Genomic DNA, 25,356 nt, shown 5'->3' with positions numbered 1-25,356 from the left:
CTCTGAACGTGAATGAACCAGAATATCATCAACAAAGACTATCACGAATAGATCTAAATATGGCCGGAATAGGCTATTCATCAAGTTCATAAATATAGCAGGTGCATTTGTCAACCCAAAGGACATAACAAGGAATTCAAAGTGGCCATATCGCGTCCTAAAGGCTGTCTTGGGAATATCTTTCTCTCGAACTCTGACCTGGTGGTACCCCGACCTCAAATTTATTTTTGAAAAGCATCTAGCTCCCTGCAACTGATCAGACAAGTGGTCTATCCTTGGAAGGGGATATTTATTCTTAATAGTTACCTTGTTCCGTCGCCTATAATCGACACACATCCTTAGCAAGCCATCTTTCTTCTGTATAAATAATACCGGTGCACCCCAAGGTGAGGTAATGGGTCTGGTGAAACCTTTCTCCAATAAATCTTTTAACTGCTCATTCAACTCCTTTAATTCGGCAGGTGCCATTCTATACGGAGTGATAGATATTGGTTGCATTCCCGGAAGGAAATCGATGCCAAAATCAATCTCTCTCTCTGGAGGAATACCTAGAAGTTCATCTGGAAATACATCCGTGTACTCCTTTATTACTGGAATAGATTGAAGTGTAGGTATCTCAGCATCTGCATCTTTAACTCTCACAATATGATAAATATACCCTTTTGCGATCATTTTCCTTGCCTTCAGATAGGAAATAAACCTGCCTCTAGGTGTCGCTATATTACCTACCCATTCAAGGACTGCTCTCTCGGAAAATAAAATCTAGATGTCTTTGCTCGACAATAAACTGTGGCATAACAAGCTGTCAACCAGTCCATGCCCATGATAGCATCGAAATCCAACATCTCTAGTTCAACTAGGTTGGCTGAGGTTTGACGACCACAAACTATTATCGTATAACCTCGGTAAACACATCTAGCGATAATCGATTCTTCGACCGGTGTAGATACCGCAAAAGGATCACTTAGTATTTCAGGCACTATACCAAATTTCCGCACGACAAATGGGGTAATACATGATAAGGTAGATCCTGGGTCTATCAAGGAATAAATATCGTGAGAACAAATGGTCAACATACCTGTCACAACGTTTGGTGAGGACTCTTGGTCCTGTCGACCTACTAGCGCATAGATACAATTCTGGTAACTACCTGAACTGGACCCTCTACCTCTGTCTCAACCTCTACCAGCCGAAGACTGAGGCTCACGCACTGAAGGATGCATGGACATAGCTGATCCTATTACTGAATTTGCTGGTTGTGCCATACCCCTAGAATCTCTATTTGGGCAATCTCGCATCATATGTCCTGGACGTCCACATATATAACAAGCATCGAAACCAGCTCAGCATTGGCCCAAGTGTCCTCAACTGAAGATGGCACATCGCGGCAGAAACGACCCTGTTTGTCTCGAATCTCGTTGTTGCTACAAACTTGACGCTTGGGAGCTCTCACCTGGTCCTGACTTAGTATCATACCTGTAACCATATAGTTGAGGTGGCGGAGGTCTAGCTAGTCGTTCGAAGTACTGAGGCCTGTAGCTACCCTGAGACTGCTCCTAAGACCTGGCAAATCTCATCCTCTTACGCTGCCCTGACTTAGTCCTCTCCGTACTCTGCTGTCGACGCCTACCCCTCTCTATATTCTGGGAAAATGCCTGAATTCATGATATATCCATACTATCCTATAATGCAGCGGTGGCACACGCCTCAGTCAACTCTAGGGCCAACCCTTCTATAAACTTGTGGATCCTGTCCCGCATAGTAACAACTATGGATGGTACATATCTGGCCAATGAGTCAAAACGGAGACTATATTCTCGAACACTCACATTGCCCTACTTGAGGGTTAGAAACTGATTGAGTCGGGCATATCGGATCTCTCATGGTAAGTACTGGTCAAAGAAAGCATCTAAAAAATTCTCCCAAATAGCAAGAGGTGCATCACGTCCCCTGGACCTTTCCCATCCCTCATACCAAAGGATGGCTATATCTTGGAGTCAAAAAGCTGCTAACTCAATTGTCTCTTTCTCCGTGGCATGCATAACCTGAAAGATCCTATGAAGCTGATCTATGAAATCCTACGGGTCCTCCATCTGATCTATCCTCGTGAACTCTGGGTGATTCAAAGTAATAAAATCTCGGACCCTTGAACTCCCAGATCCCTCAGAAGGTCCTGCACTAGCGGATGCCCTAGCCTGTTGCTGGGTAGCTACGAATTATGCCAACAAATGTACCGCACTTCTCAAGTCCAGATCTGATGGAAGTGGAGAGGGAATTGGATGTGCGGTCTCCCTAGGAATCTCCTTAGGTGGCGGAGGAGCCAGTAATCACTGGGTAGGGGACTCTCCCTATGACTCCGATTGGGCCCCATCTGTTAGGGGTACCCTGCTAGTTCCCTCACATACTGTTGTTTCTCTCCTTTGGCTAGCCGTAGTCTTCCTAGTTACCGTCATCTGTGCATCCAAACGTCAACACGTAAGTTTAAATCAAATTTCCTATAACTTAGTGCTACAGCACAATTTAGATTTGAAAGAAGGGTAACCAACTCCTAAATGCCCTTTAGTCCCCTGCTTATATAATGTGGTGCACCATACATCTATAAACAAGACCCTACTAGACACAGCTTGTAGACTCCCTAGGACAAAACTACTCTGATACCACTTTTCTCACGCCCCAAGCATATGGGCGAGATCGGCACTCAGTGCCTCACCTATCCTTGTGTATCACTTGGGACTAAGGGTCTCTAAACATGTAATGTCATACTTTGACCATGGGCCACATTACAAGATAAGGTGCGATGCAAAATATAAAAACTGAATACAGACTAACACTGACTAAATATCAACATAAAGCTGGGTCGGCAAGGCATCATAATTACTACAACTGACAAGCTAACAAAATATACGTATAGGGCCTATAGGCCCAAAATACTGCACTAACTGACAAGATATATCTACAAGCCTCTACTGATAGATGTACTATGATCGGAACAAGGCCCCGACCTACCCATAACCTATCTACATATATACACAAGATACACACCACACTGCTAGACCCGACAACTCTTAAAGAAGGGGAGTTTACTAATAAAGCTGAGCTCGGGCAACACCTACTGAGGAGGTCTACCCGTCTATCTGCCTGAACCTGCATGCATGAAATGTAGCGGCCCCATAAAGGGACGTTAGTACAAAATAATGTACCAAGTATGTAAGGCAATATACTGAAGCTGAGACTGAATTGATAATATAATAACTGAAAACAACTTCGAGTCAAGAAAATCTGAAGTTATGCTCATCTACTGATACTGACTCAACTCTCTCAATATAGTGAGTAAAATAGTTGTCCGGCCCTATAAGGCTCGGTATACATATACATATATATGCTCTGCCGTAGCAGGCTCGCTCATAAGTTCTCGGCTATACTAGACTCTGTATCTCGACCAACTGGGCTCGCTCATAAGTGCTCGGTCACAGTAGGCTTGGTATATAACTTACCATCTAAATAGAGGTTGCCAATAGAGGCTTGCCCATCGATTATAGCTCGATGGTAATGAAAATGCTTTTAATGCTGTATATATGTAAACTCTCTGCTCTCTTGACTGGAAGAAGAAAATACTCAATTGAATATGAAGTTCTAATAAGGAGAATATTGTAAATTACAAAACTAAGAAAATATACGTAATTTGCGAGACTAGCCAAATATACGTAAATTCCGGGATATGAATTTTTCTTTATGGCTCATAAACAAAATCGTGTAATGACAAGATCATGTAAAATGAAAGAAGAGCTTAGCCTTAACATACATGGAGTAGGAAAAAAATTCGTTTGATATTCTTGAAAAAGATTGCACCGTACTTCTTTAGAACCGCAAAATTCTGCGTTGCTACGATTCCAACAATTCTCATTGGAATTGTTTTGTTACAAGAAATTTTGCAAGAAAAAATGCTTGATTGATGTTTGTCCGAAATTCTTGAACTAGGAAAATGTTTGAAAGGAGTTCTATTGGAAAGCTTGCAAAATTTGTTGTAACGTATGTTTTTTGGGAATGGATGAAAGGAAAATGGTTTTGATAATAGTTGAATTAGGAAAGTCTTACTCAACACCAATGCTTTACACGTAACTACACAAGATGCCACCTTTTAATTAAAAATATTAGTCACTTATCTTAATGGCGGAGCTGCCATCCATGTCACTTAGTCATTATTAAATATACCCCTAATTAATTAGGTAATATCTCATTATCAAATAATTAGACAATTACCCACATAATTAAAACTTGTCTTAAAATACTTAAAATTTTACTTATTTTTAATATACTTTATACATCATACTATTGTGATCATATGGTACCTTGCATGGTACTGGTCCGTAAGTGTTGGGTATTATAGCTCGGACAGTATTTTATCCAAATTCGATAACCTTTAACGAAACTCATTTTCTTTAATTCGCGTATCCTTCTTTCATGGTACTTACTTATTGCTTGGTATAAATAGCATAAATATGCTAACCTCAAGATAATCGCATCTCCAAGTTTACGTCAATTAACTAAGGACAAAACCTTAACATGCGAAAAACGCGAGATGTAACATACTCGTGGCAAGAACGTGGTTTCGAGTTGATTTTGAGCCGGTTCGAGGTAAGTGGCTTGCCTAACATTGCGGGGGGGGGGAACTCCCCTTAGGATTTGGTATTGTTGCCTAAATCCCTTGTTGCGCCGCCTTTTTCTCGCGAAATCGAGTTTATGACATTTTTGGTTGGGACAACTCTTTCCTTTTGGAAAGGGGGTTTGCATTTTTGAAGAGTCGCCACCTAACGATTTATGGTGCGTTAGGGCACCTATAGGGTTCATTTATAACTATGTTTGGTAACCAGATGCAGGATAAGAGCTTGAAATTATCCTAAGGGGAAGGTGTTAGGCACCCCTCAGGATCCACTAGTGTGGTTCCCGGCCAAACAGTTTTTGTGAATTATTAAAATTAGCAAACAAGTATGGCTCAAATAGTAGAGGATTTATGTTTAAATACACAGGTGTTTGAAAAAAAAAAATAATTAATGAAAAGTAAGATTTTAAAAAGAATTAAAATCTAAGCATATTTGTGAATGTAAAGGGGGGTGTCTAAGGATTGTTTATAATATGGATCACATTAATGAAATACCCGGTATGACACTCCTCAAAGACGGGCTACACGTGGTATTAACGCACCGGTCATCATATCCATATCTACCTTTTTCCTCCATGTCAAGGTAATTAAAGCAAGGGTTGGTCTCGACCCCTATTGCATGCTGTTACCCGTCCATTCCTATCAGTCTTGGATGAATTTAGGACTCCTATCCTATAAAAAGGGGGTTCTAGGCAGACCCTCAAGTTTAAAGGTAAAATACTAAGGCGACATATAATAAACAAGTAGGACTTCAATTAAGGGGAGCATGGAAGACAAATGAAAGGCTCAGATATACCTCCGCACACAATACACATAAATAGCATGACTCATACATAATTAATGTCTAAATTCAGATCCTAAGCATGGTATCTAAGTGATAACAACAGAGCCATATTTATTACATGACTTAGAGAAGAAGTCCTAATCAAGCTTGCCTACTGATTTTAACATGCTGATAGTTAAACATTAATCACAAAGACGGTTCTGGTTTTTATTTTAAAGTTGATTACCTAAGACTTACCTAAGCATAAAATAATATGCAGTTGTTACCAGAATTATTAAAAACAGTTTGGAAGTTATTTTAACTAAAGCATGTTGTTCTAAATATTGCAAAGACATGCAGGGATTGTGACCAGTTTCACTTAAACAGGATAATCAAACATGAGACTGTTTTATGTCCATTTTCATGCATCAGTAGTTTAACTAGGTGTGACTGAGCGAGTGTGAACAAGATCCTAAAACAGGGCATCTAACGTGCACATATGAAAATGCAGAATGATTGCAGAATTCCTAAAGCATGATTTCTAAATGCTCAAAGAGTTACATCATGACTTCAAGATGTGCAGGAGCAACAATTTTATGTTAATGCTGTTATTTAGCCCAAAGCAGGATTTCTAAGGTGTAAAGTGATGCCAAATGAGATGCTGAAATAGTAAACCTAAGAACATGGTATCTAATGCATGACATGCTTTGAATGGATTGATCTTACACATGGATTCTAATACACATATACGAAGTTTAAACCTAAGACATGGTTTCTACCCATTGATGTTGATAGCATATATAACTACCCTCCCCTTTTCACTAGCCAGCCCCAATACTTGTTTACAACAGATTATTACAGACCAATACTGAAATGAATTACATAAGTAGAAAAGAAAAATAAAAAGTTACACTATAGGCCCAGATTTCCAGCACCTGATTAGGACTTTCTCTCTGAGTTATGTAATAAATCTAACTCCAACACCTCAAATGCCAAGATTGTTTCATAGCCTTTCTCATATCTAGGTGTGTCAAAGTTCCCTAAGGACCTCAAAGGATCCCGGACAGTGCTCACACCCAAAATTTATAGCCAAGACAGAGTAAGTGCGGTGTGGAAAGGCCAACTTTTGTGTGTCCAATTTCAGAGGGAGCTCAAGGGTCCCAAGGCAAGGCTCACAAAAAAGGGGTAGAAATTAGTGGTCTAAGAGTTCAGTGAGAGTGCTTGACATAGTTTTGAAGAGATTTAAGCAGGAAAACAGTTTAAAAAAATGAGACTTGTTTGAAATAGTTTTGTAAAATAACAGGGGGAGTTGTTCAATAGGATAGTTTTGGAAAGAGAGTAGAGTAACAAGCAACAGTCCAAACACAACACCCAAAACAGGTTCACACATAATCAAGGAACATAGGACCAAGGTAGGTTCAGCAGTCCCCAACAGGGGTAGTGGGATTTGGGGACACATAGATCACATAAGTAAACACATAGTTGTAAGAGTACTTAAGGATAGAATCAACAATATGCTAAGGGGTTAGAGGACTTCAGATTTAACACAGAATCATGTAACTTAAGGATAGCCAACTATTTTGCACAGAGAGGTTCATGCCAGAAATCAGAGAAACATAAGTAAGGAAAGGCAACATTGGGGTATATTAGGAGAGGGGATAACATTTTATAAACATGATGAGTCTAAGGGAGGGGAGACATTCAGAAGCATGTTGATGAAGTGATGAAGTAAACATATCAATTGCAAGTTGAATCAACAGAACCATAAGTGAAAACATACTAGATATAGGATGAAATGAAGCATTAAAAGAAACACATTGTTTTGAAACTTGAAGTGAAATCAGAACATACTAGTAAAGAAGATAGTAAACACAAAGTGATGGGTAAGAGAGTAGAGTAATCAGCCTTGGCTTGTAGCCGAATGACTTAGAACAATAGTAAGTAACCAGAGAAGAGCAGAAGAATGTTTTCTTTTTGTGTGAGAGAGAGTTTTGAACTACTGTGTTCATGTCATAGGGAATCAGTAAAGGGTATCAATCACAGAAAATTAGGGATTCAACTAGAAATAGTCTCAGACAAGGTGACCGGAGAACGGCATAGAAACCATGGGAGGTGAGTGAACCGTCTTCTGGTTCCCTTGAGGGCCTCAAGGTAGCAAGGATCAGACATGTGAGGGGCCATGGAGGCTAGGGGTGGTGGTGGAACCACCATTGATACCGGCGAGCCAACGGTCGGCGAATAGGAGCCATGGTTGTGTAGAGAGCTTGAGAGAGAATAAGAGAGTGTAACGGTGGAGTGAAGAGTGGAAATGAGGGTTTTGGGGGGTAGTCTATTAGGTTAAATTAGGAAGGGATTATCCCGGACCGTTGATCAAAATGATCAACGGCCAGGATTTGGGCGGGATTGGGTCGGGTAGGATTTAGGTTTTGGGCCTCGGGTATTGGGCTATTTTAATTGGGTTTGGGGCTGGTTTGATTTAGGTTATAATTGGAAAAACATTGAGGCTATTTGTTAAATACCCAATTAAATTGAATAAAATAATTTATAAATTGGCTAATAATTATACAAAAATGAATTTTATGCATAAAAAATAGTTAAAATGATTACTTAGTATTTAAAAATACAAATGATTAATTTCCGGTAAAAAATAGTATAAAATCATAGGATTGGGCTATAATTGCAAAGTTATTGCAATAATAGCCAATATGTGCCAATTTGGCTAATTATGAAATAATTTGGTTTAAATAGGACCGTAAATAATAAATTAAATCAAGAGATGCTTTTGAAATCATTTGCAATGCCATTTTGTAATTATTTATTGGGAATAAAATGCTAGCTAAATTAATAAAAATATAGAAAAATACCAATTGCTATTAATGCATGATTTTGAAGGTATATATGTAATTTCAAATTATTTCGACGAAAAATTTAGGCATCAACAGTTTCCCCTCTTTACCCCGGAAGGATGAAAGAGTTTTCGGTTAAAGAAATGATGGACAATTTTGACCGAGCGAAATAGTTCGAGAGATTAGGCCGCACCCTAGCTTCTGAGCTGTCTGTATATCCCTGGTTTCATAAGAATCAAGTCGTATGTAGTTTCGGATCCATCGGCGGAGTATACCGATGAAGCCATTTCAAGACGGACGCAACATCTAGGACTGGGTGAGTGAATGGTTTACGGGAATGGTTAGGTTTGATATGGCTTGAGGGAACTGGAGCGGAATCGCTCTTGCTGGGATAGTCGTTGCTCAACGCTTACCTGCAAATAGAAGCAACATAAGCGTAACCTGTGCATAAATTTAAACATGATGCAAATTCTCGTCGGACCATGAATGTTGTCTTTGGACGGTTAGGAATGGCGTCCTCAGACCATGATGTCGTGGGCCATGGGTTGTTTGATGCAGGATTCACAGGTCATGAAATGATGTTCTCGGGCTATGAGGATGGTGCCTCCAAACGATGACACCTTTGAACATTGATATGCAAAAGATTGAAAGAGATCCTCAGGCCATGACATGGTGTTCTTGGGCTATGAAGATGGTGCCTCCGAACGATGACGCCTTTGGATGAGTTGGTGATATTTCAGCCCATGAAAGATGCAGTAGTATGACGCGGACAAGACAAAGCCTAGTCTTGCGAATTGAAGGGCATAACTTAGCCCGTAAGAGAAGCGAGATAAATAGTGTTTGGGATAGCGCTTAGTTTCGAAGAAAATTGGAGGCAGAGCTTAGCCTCGGAAGGCGGAATGGTAGTCTTATGCAGATTGGAAGGCAGAATAGTAGCCTTATACAATGCAGATGCAGATGGAGGTAGAGCTTAACCTCGGAAGGCAAAATGGTAGCCTTATGCAGATTGGAAGGCAGAATAGTAGCCTTATGCAATGCAAATGCAGATGGAGTTAGAGCTTAACCTCGGAAGACCGAATGGTAGCCTTATGCAGATTGGAAGGCAAAATAGTAGCCTTATGCAATGCAGATGTAGAATGGTAGCCTTATGCAGATTGGAAGGTAGAATAGTAGCTTTATACAATGCACATGCAGATGGAGGTAGAACTTAACCTCGGAAGGTAGAATGATAGCCTTATGCAGATTGGAAGGCATAATAGTAGCCTTATGCAATGCAAATGCAGATGGAAATAGAGTTTAGTCTCAGAAGGTAAAATGGTAGCCTTGTGTAAGAAATAAGATAACAAATGACAGCAGAGTTTTCTTAGCTAATAGCAGATTGCGGCGTTGTGATTATTGGGAACATTGTGACATACAGAACATCACTGGTGTGTGCTTATAGCAAATGTTGGTAAGTGCAACGGTTCTGAGAATCGTATTTTGAACAATGTTTGTCCTATGGGCGTAGAATATGTCTAATGATTTCACAATCCTAGTGCCTACATCCAAAGAAAAATCGTGAGTTTTGTAAGGGGAAGGTTAGCTCGTATCCCTATTGGCTTTGTTTGACTCGTTCGGCTTTGATCTGGTGATACCGTCTGTATTATTGGGGTAGCGTTGCTAAATAAGTAGTTTCAATAATAAACATGCATGATTTTGTAAAAGTATGACATAAATTAAAAATAACTTTTAGATGAACCGACGATTGCGATGTAGTTCAGGACATTGCAACCTCTCCTGTTACGGAATTTTGAGGGTCCTCCTCGAAATTCTGCCCCAGTTTGATGGGTTGACGTTTCTAACTGTTGCTCGTGTGGCGATCGACTGAAATTACTTCAGAATTTTGAGGGTCCTCCTCAAATTTCTGCCCTAGCTTCCAATTCGGGGGGAAAATGAATATTATTGCATTATGACCGAACCCATAGGGCTGTCTACGTATCCCCTCTTAAACGGGAATTAGGTCAGGCGTAGTTCAATTTTCATCATATAAGGAAAGCATAAAGATTACACATAGTAACGCTTGACTGCACTTGAATTGATCGGCTTTGTCCAGACTTCTCTGTCCATTTGTGCAAGTATGAGGGCTCCTCCTGTCAAAACCCGATGCACACATAATCAAGGAACATAGGACTAAGGCAGGTTCAGCAGTCACCAACAGGGGTAGTGGGATTTGGGGACACATAGATCACATAAGTAAACACATAGTTGCAGGAGTTCTTAAGTATAGAATCAGCAATATGCTAAGGGGTTAGAGGACTTCAAATTTAACATAGAATCATGTAACTTAAGGATAGCCAACTATTTTGCACAGAGAGGTTCATGCCAGAAATCAGAGAAACATAAGTAAGGAAAGGCCACATTGGGGTATATTAGGAGAGGGGATAACATTTTATAAACATGATGAGTCTAAGGGAGGGGAGACATTCAGAAGCATGCTGATGAAGTAAACATATCAATTGCAAGTTGAATCAACAGAACTATAAGTGAAAACATACTAGAAACAAGATGAAATGAAGCATTAAAAGAAACACATTGTTTTGAAATTTGAAGTGAAATCAGAACATACCAGTAAAGAAGATAGTAAACACAAAGTGATGGGTAAGAGAGTAGAGTAATCAGCCTTGGCTTGTAGCCGGCTGACTTAGAACAATAGCAAGTAACTAGAGAAAAGAGAGAGCAGAAGAATGTTTTCTTTTTGTGTGAGAGAGAGTTTTGAACTATTGTGTTCGTGTCATAGGGAATCAGTAAAGGGTATCAATCACAGAAAATTAGGGATTCAACTAGAAATAGTCTCAGACAGGCCAAGGTGACCGGAGAACGGCATAGAAACCATGTGAGGTGAGTGAACCGACTTCTGGTTCCCTTGAGGGCATCAAGGTAGAAAGGATCAGACATGTGAGGGGCCATGGAGGCTAGGGGTGGTGGTGGAACCACCATTTATACCGGCGAGCCAACGGTCGGCGAATAGGAGCCATGGTTGTGTAGAGAGCTTGAGAGAGAATGAGAGAGTGTAACGGCGGAGTGAAGAGTGGAAATGAGGGTTTGGGGGGGGGGTAGTCTATTAGGTTAAATTAGGAAGGAATTATCCCGGACCGTTAATCAAAAATGATCATCGGCCAGGATTTGGGCGAAATTGGGTCGGGTAGGATTCAGGTTTTGGGCCTAGGGTATTGAGCTATTTTAATTGGGTTTGGGGCTGGTTTGATTTAGGTCATAATTGAAATAAAAATGGGGCTATTTGTTAAATACCCAATTAAATTGAATAAAATAATTTAACAATTGGCTAATAATTATACAAAAATGAATTTTATGCATAGAAAATAGTTTAAAATGATTACTTAGTATTTAAAAATAAAAACGATTAATTTCCGGTCAAAAATAGTATAAAATCATAGGATTGGGCTATAATTGCAAAGTTATTGCAATAATAGCCAAAAGGTGCCAATTTGGCTAATTATAAAATAATTTGGTTTAAATAGGATATTAAATAATAAATTAAATCAAGAGATGCTTTTGAAATAATTTGCAATGCCATTTTGTAATTATTTATTGGGAATAAAATGCTAGAAAAATTAATAAAAATATAGAAAAAATTATAGAAAATACCAATTGCTATTAATGCATGATTTTGAAGGTATATATGTAATTTCAAAATATTTCGGGGAAAAATTGGGTATCAACACCCCTGCACATATATCAATTTGGATTGTAGTGAGGGATATCGAGAGATCCCCAGAACATATATTGATTTGAATTGTAGTGCGGGATAGCGAGAGATCCCCAACATGTATATTGAGGATACTAAGAGATCCGTGGGATACCAAGAGATCCCTAACATATATATTGAGGATACTTAGAGATCCTTGGGATACTAAGATATCCCCAGCACACATATTGAGGATACTAAGAGATACTCGGGATACTGAGAGATCCCCGGTTGTTATCTCTGTTTTGAGCAGTATTCCTTTTGTGATTATTTTGTCTTTGTTATAGTTGTTGTTATTCTTATTATCCCGTGTTACTTCTTATTGTTAGCATTTAATTATATTTTCGTATTCTATACTGTTTTACCTTATTTTTCAGCTATAATCAGTAGGGTCCTGACCTTCCTCGTCACTACTCGACCGAAGTTAGGCTTGGCACTTACTGAGTACCTCTGTGGTGTACTCATGCCCTTTCTGCGCATGTTTTTCATGTGCAGATCCAGGTACTTTGACTCAGTCTCACTACCCTTGAGGCGAAGCGATCCTCTAGAGACTTCAAGGTATATCTTCCGCGTCCGCAGACTGAGGAGTCCCTTTCCATTCTCTTTTATAGTTTTAGCCCTTCTGTATTTATCTTGATTTAGACATTCTGGAGTTAGAGCACAATGTAGTATTCATAGCTTGTGATTTCATGAGATTCTGAGTTTTGGGAATTGTTCAGTTTTTGAGATCTTGTATTGGTATTTGCCGAGCGGCATCTTAAACAATTCTATATTTGTTTATCTTCAATTTTTATTAGTTTTTCCGCATTTTTTTTCGCAATCGTTAGGCTTACCTAGTCATAGAGACTAGGTACCATCACGACAGTTGATGGAGGGCGAACTTGGGTCGTGACACAACTCTCTTTGCACGGCTCTCCAAAACTATGAAGTAAACTGAGTACCTCTATCTAAAATGATGAAAACTGGGACACCATGCAAGCGAACAATCTCTCGGATGTAAATCTCTGCTAACCGCTCTGAAGAATAGGTAGTACACAGTGGAATGAAGTGCGCGGACTTGGTCAGCCGATCCACAATCACCCAAATAGCATGGAACTTCTTCAAAGTCCGTGGGATTCCCACTACAAAGTCCATGGTGATTTGCTCCCACTTCTACTCTGGAATATCTATCTGCTGAAGCAAGTCACCCGGTCTCTGATGCTCATATTTCACCTGCTGACATATGAGACACCGAGCTACAAATCCCACAATATCCTTCTTCATTCTTCTCCACCAGTAATGCTGTCTCAAATCTTGGTACATCTTCGCGGCACCCGTATGGATGGAATACCGTGAGCTATGAGCCTCCTCTAGAATAAACTCCCGAAGCCCATCTACATTGGGCACATATCCGGCCCTGCATCCTCAAAATCCAATCATCCCCAATAGTCACATCTCGGGCATCATCATGCTGAACTTTGTCCTTAAGGACAAGCAAATGAGGATCATCATATTGTCGCTCTCTGATGCAATCAAATAAGGAAGACCGGGAAATCACACAAGCTAATACCTGACTGGGCTCCGAAATATCCAACCTCACGAACCGATTGGCCAAGGTCTGAACATCCACTATAAGAGGTCTCTCCCCAACAGGAATAAATGCAAGACTGCCCATACTCACCGCCTTCCTACTCAAAGTATCGGTCACTACATTGGCCTTTCCTGGATGGTATAAGATAGTGATATCATAATCCTTTAGCAGCTCTAACCATCTCTGCTGCCTCAAATTGAGATCCTTCTGCTTGAACAAGTGCTGGAGGCTATGATGATCAGTAAATACCTCACAAGACACACCATACAGATAATGCCTCCAAATCTTCAACGCATGAACAATGACAGCCAACTCCAAATCATGAAAAGGTAGTTCTTATCATGGGGCTTCAACTGACGAGAAGCATAAGCAATCACTCTACCCTCCTACATCAACACACATCCAATACCAACTTTTGAAGCATCACAATACACTGAATAAGAATTTGAAGCTGATGGAAACACTAACACTGGAGCTGTGGTCAAGGTAGTCTTGAGCTTTTGAAAGCTCGCCTCACACTCGTTCGACCACATGAATGAAGCACCCTTTTGAGTCAATTTGGTCAAGGGCAATGCTATAGATGAAAATCCCTGAACGACCCGGCGGTAATACCCTACCAAACCAAGAAAGCTGTGAATCTCTGTGGTTGAGGACGGTTTGGGCCAACTATGAACCGCCTCTATCTTCTTCGGATCAACCTAAATACCCTCACTGGACACCACTTGACCCAAGAAAGCCACTGAACTAAGCCAAAACTCACACTTGGAGAACTTTGCATAAAGTTTTTACTCCCTCAATCTCTGCAACACAACTCTCAAATGCTCTGCGTGTTCCTCCTAACTGTGCGAGTACACCAGAATATCATCAATGAACACAATGACAAAGGAGTTGAGATAAGGCCGAAACATAATGTTCATCAAATGTATGAATGTTGCTAGGGAATTGGTCATCCCAAAAGACATCACAAGGAACTCATAATGACCATATCGAGTCTTGAAAGTTGTCTTAAGAATGTCTGAGTCCTAATCTTCAACCGGTGATAACCTGAATGGAGATCAATCTTGGAGAACACCCTCGCTCCCTGAAGCTGGTCAAATAAATAATCAATGCGAGGTAAAGGATACTTGTTCTTGATTGTAACTTTGTTCAACTTCCTATAATCAATGCACATCCTCATAGAGCCATCCTTCTTTTTCACAAATAGGACAGGCGCACCTCACGACGACATACTAGGCCGAATAAACCCCTTATTAAGGAGTTCTTAATGTTGCTCCTTCAACACCTTCAACTCCACTTGTGCCATACGATATGCTGGAATAGAAATGGGCTGAGTGCCCGACACCAAATCAATACCAAAATCAATATCCCAGTCTGGTGGCATGCCAGACAGGTCTATAGGAAACACATCCGGAAAGTCCCTCACTATCGGGACTGAATTAATGGTAGGAACCTCTGCACTAACATCCCTTATAAAGTCCAGATAAGAAAGACAACCCTTCCCAACCATCTGTTGTGCCTTCAAAAATGAAATCACTCTACTGGGGACAAAATCAGTCGAATCTCGCCACTCAATCTGTGGCAACCACGGCATAGCCAATGTCACTATCTTAGCATGACAGTCCAGAATAGCACCGCATGGTGATAACCAATTTGTGCCCAATATCACGTCAAAATCAACCATACTAAGCAACAAGAGATCCACTTGGATATTCAAACCCCCAATAGTCACTACACACGACCAATGTACACGGTCCACAATAATAGTATCGCCCACCAGAGTAGATACATGAACAGAGGAAACAAGAGACTCGCGAGCGTATCCAAATAACTGGCAAAATATGATGAAACATATGAAAAAGTGGAACCGAGATCAAATAATACAGAGGCGTCTCTGTGGAATACTGAGATAATACCTGTAATCACAACATCTGAAGCAATAGCATCTGGTCTTGCTGGGAGGGCATAGAAACGGGCCTTACCACCACCTGATCGACCTCTCCCTCTAGGGCCACCCTTAGCTGACTGGCCTCCACCCCGAGCTGACTGAGCGGGGGGGAGTAACTAGTGCTGAAGCCGAAGGCTGACTCCTCTGCTGGGATGAACCTCCCGTAAGACGGGGATAGAACCTCTTTATATGACCCAAATCTCAACACTCGAAGAAACTTCTCTCGATAAATGGCAGTAGGGACTGAAGGGAGCCCCGCGCACCGGGATGCCCACTAGAAGAACGAGGCATAGATGAACCCTAAACTGATGGTGCCTGAGTCGAACTCTGAGCTAGAAGGGAATTGAGAGAGGAGTGACCCTGATGTGAACTGTGAGAAACATGGCCATATGTCCCACTACGGTGACCTGAACGGGCTAGCTGAGCATGTCTGAATGGACGACCTCTGCCATGCTAAGACTAATCTCCCGAAGGAACACCACTGAAGCTACCAGATCCCCGAAACCTCTTGGCCTCCCTCTCGTCTCACTCATGGCAGTGGACTGATCGTATCTCTCTAGCAATGTCAACCACCTCCTCAAAAGGAGCGCCAGATACTCTCTCTCTCTAGTCAGAAAAACCCGTAGCTAATAGTTGAGGCCATCAACAAAACCTGTTGATCCTCTCCCTATCCGTGGGAACTAGCCAGATAGCATGACGGGCCAACTAGGAGAATCTCATCTCATACTGTGACACAGTCATATCCCCCTGACGCAGCTGGTCAAACTGCCTGCGCAGCTCCTCTCTGCGGGAAAGCGGTACATGCTTCTCTAGGAAAAGAATGGAGAACTGATGCCAGGTAAGAGGCAGTGCACCAACAGGCCTACACCTCTCATAAGCGTCCCACCAAGTGGAGGCGGCTCTAGAAAATTGAAAAGTAGTAAATGAGAATCCACCAGTCTCTAGAATACCCGTTGTACGCAACATCCTCTAACACTTATCCAAGAAACCCTAGGCATCCTTGCCCTCTGCGCCACTGAAAGCATCCTTGCCCTCTACGCCACTGAAAGTCGGAGGTTGAAGTCTACCAAACCTCTCCAATCGATGATGCTCATCATCAGGCATAACTGGAACCACAAAATCCTGAGCAGGCGCAATTGGGGCTGGGTCGGTGGTGCCTCCGGTGTTAGGAGTTCCTGAACAACCTGCTCGGGTGTACGGGCGACAAGAGTCTGAGTGCCTCCCCCGGCCTGAAAAGTAATTGTTGTAGTAGAAATTGTGACTGCCTGAGCAAGACTGGTGCACAGGGTCAGAATCTGAGCCAAGGTCTCCTAGAGATCCGGAATAACAATAGGCACAGTCGTGCCTGAGCTGGTACTGCTGGAGCATCCCCCGCTGGAACCTGATCATGAATTTGGGCGCGGGTGGATCTGCAGGTGCTTCCCTAGTTGCTGTACGGGCTACACCCCTGCCTCTACCACGGCCTCGACTGCGACCTCGGCTTCTAGTGGCCCCAACTGGTGGTACTAGTGGTCGTCCATCCTGACCGGTAGAACGTTTCCTAACCATCTGTGAGAGAATAGAATAATAGAAGTTTAGTACCAGAATCAACATATTCGCACGACAAGAATTCAAGAATATGAAGTTTTTCCTAAAGGTTCTGCAGCCTCCCGAGGATAAGTACAGACGTCTCCGTACCGATCCGCGAGACTCTATTAAACCCGCTTATGATTAGTGAGACCAATGTAACCTAGGCTCTGATACCAACATGTCACGACCCAAAAACTGACCCGATCCTGATGGTACCTATCGTGATCCTAGGCCAGCCAACTATTACCCATTTACTCCATTTTTCAATTAAAGACTTAAGAAAAATCATATTTTTAACATAAATCCAATAAGTTAAAAGTAGAAATCAAATCTAGCGGAAAGAAATATAAGCCCAACCTCGGGTGTCTAAGTCATGAGAAAAATACTACAACCGTTTGAAATAACCAAGACTACATAGTCTGAGAAAAATCCAATAAAGGTACTACAAGGAAGGTAAGGAAGGAGAAGGCGGAACTGCCGTCACCAAGCAGCTACCTCGCAATCCACTACAACATTATGCATTTATAGCTACGAATTCTCAGCTACGAATATAAAATTTGTGGCTATTACGTAGTAATAGCCATAAAAATTAGAGTTTCGTGGCTATTCACAAATTGCTAAAATTTCTTAGCTACAAAAATTAAATTGGCAAAGCTAATACCTCATTTTTGCTATAATTAATTTATGTCGTGGCAATAACTGCCTAAATAGCTACAAATTTATTGCTACACTAAAATTTTGTAGCTAATTATTTGTTTTTGCCACATATTTGAACTACTGTAGCAATAATAATCTTTTAGCCATGACAAATTATGTCAAATAAAATATTGAATATTTTTGCTTGAAGTTATAAAAAGCATGGCAATAGTGGGGTCAATAGCTACGATGGAATATCATGGCAAAATAATATAGCCACGAATTTATTTAGCTACAATAAGTATTGTAGCTAATTCTAATTTTTTGTTATGCATTTGACATCACAGTAGCTATTGTAATATTCTAGCCACAATATATTTGTTTGCACATATTTTATAGCTAAAAGAATAGTCTTGCTTCAATTTTCAAATCTCGTAGCAATTGTTGGGACATAATAGCTACATTTATTTGTCATAGTAGCTACATGTATTACAGATTCGTGTTGAAACCGTGATGTGCTAAATTTATATACAACATGGAATCTACATGGTCCAAAGATGTTGAAAACAATTCATACATAATTACAAAGGTGGCTTACTGTGGGAGTAAAACAATGCCACCATTGAAGAATTAACATCAATATATATAGTTGCTCATGCGTGCTATACATATTTTAATCTTAAACTAGTAATCTTTTAGTTGTGTTTCTACCAAAAAATCTGGTGTGTCGTGTTGCTCTTTTCCTTGGAAGAAATCTTAAAAAACCATGTCTTGGGTGCTCAAACTTGCGATGCGACACTCTTCGTATCTTACCTGTAATAGCTGGAAAAGAAAAGGCTAAGTGGCCTCAACCTTAAAGGAGTATCATAAGCCAACCACCTAAAGAGTACTCCCTTTAGCTTAGTGTGAGAAAAACATTATTTCAAGTAAGACGGAAAATTAGTTTTTACTTTTTCACAACATACAACTGGAATCTCCACACAAAATAATGTCCTTATAGTAGTTTGATAAATGCCAATAACCTACTACAAAAACTGTGTTTACATTAGGAATATAATAACACACATATTAGTAATCTTAAACTAATAATACACTACTCTAAAATCTGGAAAGTAAAAATGTCTGCTCTGGGTTTAAATTACTGATTTTGGAATTCTGATTGAAACCACCCCAGAAAAGGAACTAGAGTTAAGAGAAGCAATCCCATCACAATCTCATAACATCCATCCCATATATTGCCTTGTTAGTCCCTTTATAAGGCAGAACATGAATTGAAAATTCGTACTAAATTTCAGTTGTCCATGCCTGGATTCTCATTAAACAAAGAAGCATAAAATTTAACATACTATAATTGGGACGACAAGCAACAAGCTCAGACCATTAACGGCATTGCCATGAGCACGGCTAAAGCTCAAGTATTGAAATTCACAGCTGATCAAATAAGAAAAAGTATCAACATTAATTGAGTGTAACCAAATATGCATCTAAAACTTCTAAATATTTATAGTAACAAATTTTCATCATCGGTTTCAGAGTCTGATTCGATGTCTTCAATAATATTATCAGCTAAGGTAACATTAGTACTGATAACATCGAGATCATTTCTTCTCCAATTTATAAAGTCTTCATCTTCCTCAAATGTACATGAGAAATTTTGAGCATCTTGTTGAAAAGTTTCTTCACTGACAGCACCACCCGTAAAATAAGTAGAATGACCATTCAAGACAATGGACCAATTCGGATGAAGATTATCCTTGACATAAAAAACTTGTTCTACTTGAGATGCAAGTACAAATGGTTCATTTGTTGCTAGCTTTCGGTTAGTATTAACACTAACAACGCCATGTTTATCTATCTTCACTCCTTTCCCAATGTGATCAACATCCATCCAATCACATTTAAATAAAACAATTCGTTTGCCTTCGAGGTATTGAAGTTCTACTATTTCAGTCAGAACACCATAATAATCTATATTTTGACCATTCATTATTCCTCGTACTAAAACACCACTATTTTGTTTTACTCTATTTCCTTCCAATTGTTTAGTATGAAACCTAAAACCATTTATTTCATACCCTTTGAATCTTTGGACTCCATCAAAAGGACCTCTAGCCAAAGAATACAACCCGCGACTTGCATGAGAATTGTTTTTCTTGCGTATTTGCACGATCTACATAAAAATAAATAATAAAATAATGATGCTAAAGAAGTATTATAAATAACATTAAAAATACAATGAAAACTTACTCGATGGAAAAACCAATCATCGAAGTTCATGTTCCTATTGTTCTGCTCGTACTCACTGTTTAAAATAATCATAATAATGAGAAAGGGCTAACAAAATTAAATTCACAATATATAATACCATAAAGAAACAATAACAACAATATGCTCAGTGTAGTCCCACAAGTGGTGTATGGAGGGTAAAGTATACGCTGACCTTACCCATGCCTTTAAGAAGGCAAATAGGATGTTCCCGGTAGACCCTCGGCTGAGGGAGGGGGACAATAACAAGCAAACTAATCTGACAACCGAAGCAAACTACAAAACTAGTAGTAGGTAATGCAATCAAAAAATCGAAAATAAAAGACAACAATAAGTAGTAATAGAAGTCTAGGGATACCAAAAAGAAAAAACACGAAAGACGACAAATGATGTATCAACATGTATTTTTAGGAAAGTGTTCAGAGAAAAAAAAAGCACGAGAAGAGTTTGACATTTTCTTTTAGGTAATGATTTGATTATTACCATACAGACCCAAAGGAAACTTTTTAACAGGGAAATTGGAAAATACATGCTACATATCTAATGTGCACGTTACAGTAGATTCCTTGACTAATAAAGTTCTTACTAAGGCATTTTCACCAAGATGATTATAGCCACAAAAAATCATCAAAAAGAGTTGTAACCAAGATGAATCGGAAAGATTTACTTGATGAGATTTAAACAAAGATCATAAACAACAAATCATGTGCTTATCTTCACTGGACAATACCAACAAGAACTTTTATGGTCGAACACTTCTAACTCAAACTCTTATAAATGCTTGGATGTTATTGTAGAAACAATAGCATAAAGAAACACAATACCGTAGAAATGGTTGAACTTCTTCACAATTTCTCAAAACATAAAGATGCGCTTGTTTTCGCTCAACCTCTTCAAGAATTCTAGATGTATCGCTTAATAAAGGGCAACCCTTTTGCTTAAATATTGATAATCCATTGTATGACTCAGCATGATCACCTTCATAATTTTTGTCCACTGGATTATACCCTCTCCCACTTCCATGTAAATACCTTGAACAAAATATTAAACTTTCTTCAACAATATACCCTTCTGCAATAGATCCTTCAGGTCGACATCTATTACGAACATAACATTTCAATTTGCGCAAGAATCTACATGATATAAAAGGCAGTTAAAACTCATAGCATGATAAATTAAGTTAAGCTCTTAGCATGATAAACTAACAAGCCACAACAAATTAAACTGAAATTGTGAAATAGAAAAACATACCGCTCTATTGGGTACATCCATCTGTACTGTACAGGTCCAACAATCTTGGCCTCTTGTGGAAGATGAATGATCAAGTGCACCATAATATCAAAAAAAGCTGGTAGGAATATTTTTTCTAATTTGCTTAACGTTATTGGAATTTGAGCTGCAAGCCGATCTAACACATCAACTCTTACTGTTTTTGAACACAACTCTCTGAAGAAAATACCTAGCTCGGTAATAGCAGCATAGACATTGTTCGGCACAACTCCGCGAATTGCAAAAGGAAGCAACTGTTCCAAGAGAATGTGAGAATCATGACTCTTTAGTCCATAAATTTTTCGATCCTTTACTTTTACGCACCGTGATAAATTCGAAGAATAACCATCTGGAACTTTAATAGTTTTCAAAAACTTGCATACTTTAGACTTCTCTTCCGGTGATAAAGTATAGCATGTTGCTGGATAATACCACTTTCCATCTCTTTGAGTTGGATGCAAATCTCTTCTTATACCCATTTCCTTCAAATCACGACGAACATTCAGATTATCTTTTGTTTTTCCTTCCATATCTAATAACGTCCCAATAATATTGTCACACACATTTTTTTCAATGTGCATGACATCTAAATTGTGACGTATTAAATTATTTTTCCAATAAGGAAGTCTGAAAAAGATGCTTTTCTTCCTCCAGTTATGAGTGGCTTTATCTCTTCCGTGTCTTTGTTTCTTCTGGGTCTTACCAAATTTAAAGCCATCCAAACTAGCCAACTGGTTTAAAATATCATCTCCAGAAAGAATTTTTGGAGCATGTCTTCTTTCTACTTCCCCATTAAAATCACGTTTATTACTCCACCACTTATGATTAGATGATAAAAATCTACGAGCACCCATGTAAGAAAACTTACGACCATACTTTAGACGAATAGACGGAGTCTCTTTATTGCATGAAGGGCAAGCCAAAGCTCCCTTTGTGCTCCATCCAGACAAGTAGGCATAAGCTGGGAAATCGTTTATAGTCCATAAGAGTGTTGCCCGCATACAAAAGTTCTCCTTTCTCGAAGCATCATATGTATTGACTCCATTATACCACAATTCTTGCAACTCATCTATCAAAGGTTCTAAGTACACATCAATGTCATTTCCAGGAGCTTTAGGACCCGGTATCAACAAAGATAAGAAGCAATATGGTTGCTTCATGCACATCCTAAGGTGGTAGGTTATACACAGTAATAATCACTGGCCAAGTGCTATGAGAAACACTTAAATTGCCAAAAGGATTTATCCCGTCAGATGATAATCCAAGTCTAACATTACGAGGATCTCTAGCAAAACCCGGATTAGATGCATCAAAATGTTTCCACGCATCGGAGTCAGCTGGATGTCTAAGAACCCCATCTTTCAAACGCTGATTATGATGCCATGTCATATCTGAAGCTATTTCTGATGACATAAATAACCTTTGCAATCTTGGTTTTAAGGGGAAATAGCGTAAAACTTTTCGAGGAACTTTGTTTTTATTCTTTCCTGGCGTTTCCCCATTAGTTTTTTGACCTTCAACTGATTTCCACCTAGACTCACCACAAACCAAGCAAGATTCTGCTTTTGCATTATGTTTCCAAAATAACATGCAGTCATTTTCACAAGCATGTATTTTTTCATAACGAAGACCTAAATTTCGAATCAATTTCTTTGCTCCATAGAATGATTCTGGTAAAGTTTCACCAGAGGGAAGAGCTCGTTTAATTAGCTTCATTATGCTATCAGTTGCTTTATCACTCAATCCAAAAAAACACTTAATCTGGAACAGTTCCACGATCAGTGACAACTTGGAGAATTGCTCGCATCCAGGATAAAGTTGTTGTGCAGCATCATCCAACAATTTAGAAAATTCAAAATCAGGTTCTGAGGTATCAACTTGTTTACGCTTAACCCCACCAGAATAATCCATGATATTAGGGCCAGCAGCATCATAAATCATATCAAATATATCATTATCCTGCTCATTTCGTACTTCCTCTTGTCTTAATTCATCATTGTTAGTTCTTTGCTCTTTAGATGCAAATTCTCCATGATAAAGCCAACGAGTGTACCCCTTGACTATTCCAAAAATTATTAAATGTTCCCTGACGTCATCTCTAGTCTTATGGAAAACATTGTTGCATTTCTTACAAGGACAAGGAATTTCACCTTCTAGTTCTGTATGCTCAAAAGCAAATTGAAGAAAATCATCAACTCCTTTTAAATACACATTGCTCAATCTATCGGTACAACGCATCCAAGTCTTGTCCATTTCAAATTTCCTACAAAGAAAAGAATAAGATCAATATGCATCAAAAAGAAAAAGATCCCAGAGTTGCAAGAGTTAAGCACAATCAGTATTCTAAAGCCCAAACATTGAACTTTCAGCTAGAAATAAACGGATGACAGAGACTTCTGATTTTAAGAGACATTCCCTTCGCTTTTCTTTTTTCTTTTCCTTCTCCAGCAACGCTACATAAAATGCCATAAAAATGGTGGAGATCCAAGAAGTTTCGCCGACGAGGCATCTCCATTATTACCAAATTCAAACCCAAACCCGAACCCGACAAATATGACTAGGTACATACGAATATTCTCAAGATTTTGCAAGCTTTGTTTGTCTCTTAGTTTCTGTAGTTACTAGATTCAAGTATAACAACGCATTCCAATATTTTAATCCAGCGAAGTACATATTCCTTTGTTCTCCATCTGTTTGGATACTTTTCGTTATGGATTCGAATTCTCTAATTGCAACTACAATTTTACATGGCAAAGGAACATCCATCTGCTATTCTATTCTTAAAAAGAAAAGCAATAAGAAAGACACTTCAAAGACAAAATTAAACTTACTTTTGATGTCGCCCAATGATGCCAGATGAGAAATGAGAATGAGGTTAAACCTTTAGCTTTGAGAGAGAATTTTTTGGAAGAGGCCGTTTAGGGATTTCTTGATAAGATCCAAAAATGTGACCAAAATTGAGGGATTTCCTAGTATACACTTTAGTCCCAATACTTTATAGTATATGTTTATGTTGTTAAAAATTATTTGATTCAAATTTGTTCTATCAGAACAATACCTTTATCAACCGAGTGTAATTAGAAGTGTTTATAGTTCGATTCAATTCAATTTTACAGGGTTTCACCGGTAAGTTTCAAGTATCTTCATTAGAAATACTCAAAGTATTCTAGCATGAGTAGCAAACTACAATATATTAAATATGTGTCACGACCCAAAATCTCACCATAAGTGTCGTGATGGCACCTAGTCTCTAAGACTAGGTAAGCCTATTATAATAACAATTCAAGCCATTTTTTTATAATCGAAACCAACAACGGAAATAAATATACAACCTCCAAAGACTGGTAGTACTAAGTCACGAACTCTAACTAAATACATGAAATGATCTGAAGGAAATTAAATATACAATACTGCTCGAATAATAATTGACAGTACGATAAAAAGGAAAGACTCCAAGGTACTCGACGACCAAACAACTCTACCTTGAATCCTTGCGATCACACCCTAACTCTGTCTGAGTCCTGTATGCCCAGCTGCCTTTTTTCGCTTCTGCGTTGCCAACATCGATGCTACGTTTTAAAACATCGCACCTGCGATTGCGCAGGTGCGGAAGGTTGTCCGTATGTCCGACCTTGCTCCAGTTCTGCCCAGGTTGCTTAAAAAATCTTCTATTTTCAAACTTTCGCCAAAATTCGCTGAATTGCCCTACGGACTTCCAAATCCAAATCCAAACATGCGCCTAAGTTGAAATCACCATACGAAGCTGTTGGCATCATCAAAATTCCATTACGGGGTCGTTTGTTCAAAAGTCAAATCTCCGGTCAAAATTAAGAAATCTTTAGCCTTAGATTTCTAGATTCAGTTAAATAGTGATAATCTAAGTTAGGGACCTCCGAATTCAATTCCGGGCATACACCCAACTCCCAAATCACGATACGGACCTAACGGAACTGTCAAAATACTTATCCGAGTCTGTTTACTCAAAATGTTGACCGAAGTCAACTCAGTTGAGTTTTAAGCTCTAATTATACGGACTACGCATGCAAGTCGAGAAATGATTAATAGCGATTTTCAAGGTCTTAAAACAT

General features: G+C 39.3%; 2 protein-coding genes across 2 annotated transcripts; both read right to left on the bottom strand.

Moving 5' to 3' along the window:
• Window positions 1-19,116: 19,116 nt before the first annotated feature.
• LOC107828309 (uncharacterized) lies at window positions 19,117-24,238 on the bottom strand. Its single transcript, XM_075252075.1, has 5 exons — window positions 24,100-24,238; window positions 21,251-23,531; window positions 20,824-21,132; window positions 19,982-20,036; window positions 19,117-19,904 (listed from the first exon to the last, which is right to left on the bottom strand). Exons 2-5 carry the CDS (start codon window positions 22,432-22,434, stop codon window positions 19,236-19,238), a joined length of 2,217 nt encoding a protein of 738 aa, XP_075108176.1. The 5' UTR covers window positions 22,435-23,531; window positions 24,100-24,238; the 3' UTR covers window positions 19,117-19,235.
• On the bottom strand, window positions 22,436-23,737 carry LOC107789552 (uncharacterized). The gene is made up of 2 exons (XM_075220200.1): window positions 23,625-23,737; window positions 22,436-23,531 (listed from the first exon to the last, which is right to left on the bottom strand). The coding sequence occupies exons 1-2, from the start codon at window positions 23,735-23,737 to the stop codon at window positions 22,436-22,438; spliced, it is 1,209 nt and encodes a 402-aa protein (XP_075076301.1).
• Window positions 24,239-25,356: the final 1,118 nt, after the last annotated feature.

Source organism: Nicotiana tabacum, chromosome 1, assembly GCF_000715075.1.
Source record: "Nicotiana tabacum cultivar K326 chromosome 1, ASM71507v2, whole genome shotgun sequence".
In the NCBI taxonomy this organism is placed as follows: Eukaryota; Viridiplantae; Streptophyta; class Magnoliopsida; order Solanales; family Solanaceae; genus Nicotiana; species Nicotiana tabacum.
Note: the sequence above shows the minus strand (reverse complement) of the source record. Positions and strands in the feature narration are given on the sequence as shown.

What these genes read in the sequence shown, in the direction of transcription:
- LOC107828309 (XM_075252075.1), bottom strand. Translation starts at nt 22,434, where the DNA reads ATGTGCATGAAGCAACCATATTGCTTCTTATCTTTGTTGATACCGGGT. An exon ending in GAAGTTCAACCATTTCTACG is followed by an intron (nt 20,037 to 20,823) that starts GTATTGTGTTTC and finishes TATTTTAAACAG; the next exon opens with TGAGTACGAGCAGAACAATA. An exon ending in ATGATTGGTTTTTCCATCGA is followed by an intron (nt 19,905 to 19,981) that starts GTAAGTTTTCAT and finishes ATTTTTATGTAG; the next exon opens with ATCGTGCAAATACGCAAGAA.
- LOC107789552 (XM_075220200.1), bottom strand. Translation starts at nt 23,737, where the DNA reads ATGGCATTTTATGTAGCGTTGCTGGAGAAGGAAAAGAAAAAAGAAAAG. An exon ending in TTTCTAGCTGAAAGTTCAAT is followed by an intron (nt 23,532 to 23,624) that starts GTTTGGGCTTTA and finishes TTTTCTTTGTAG; the next exon opens with GAAATTTGAAATGGACAAGA.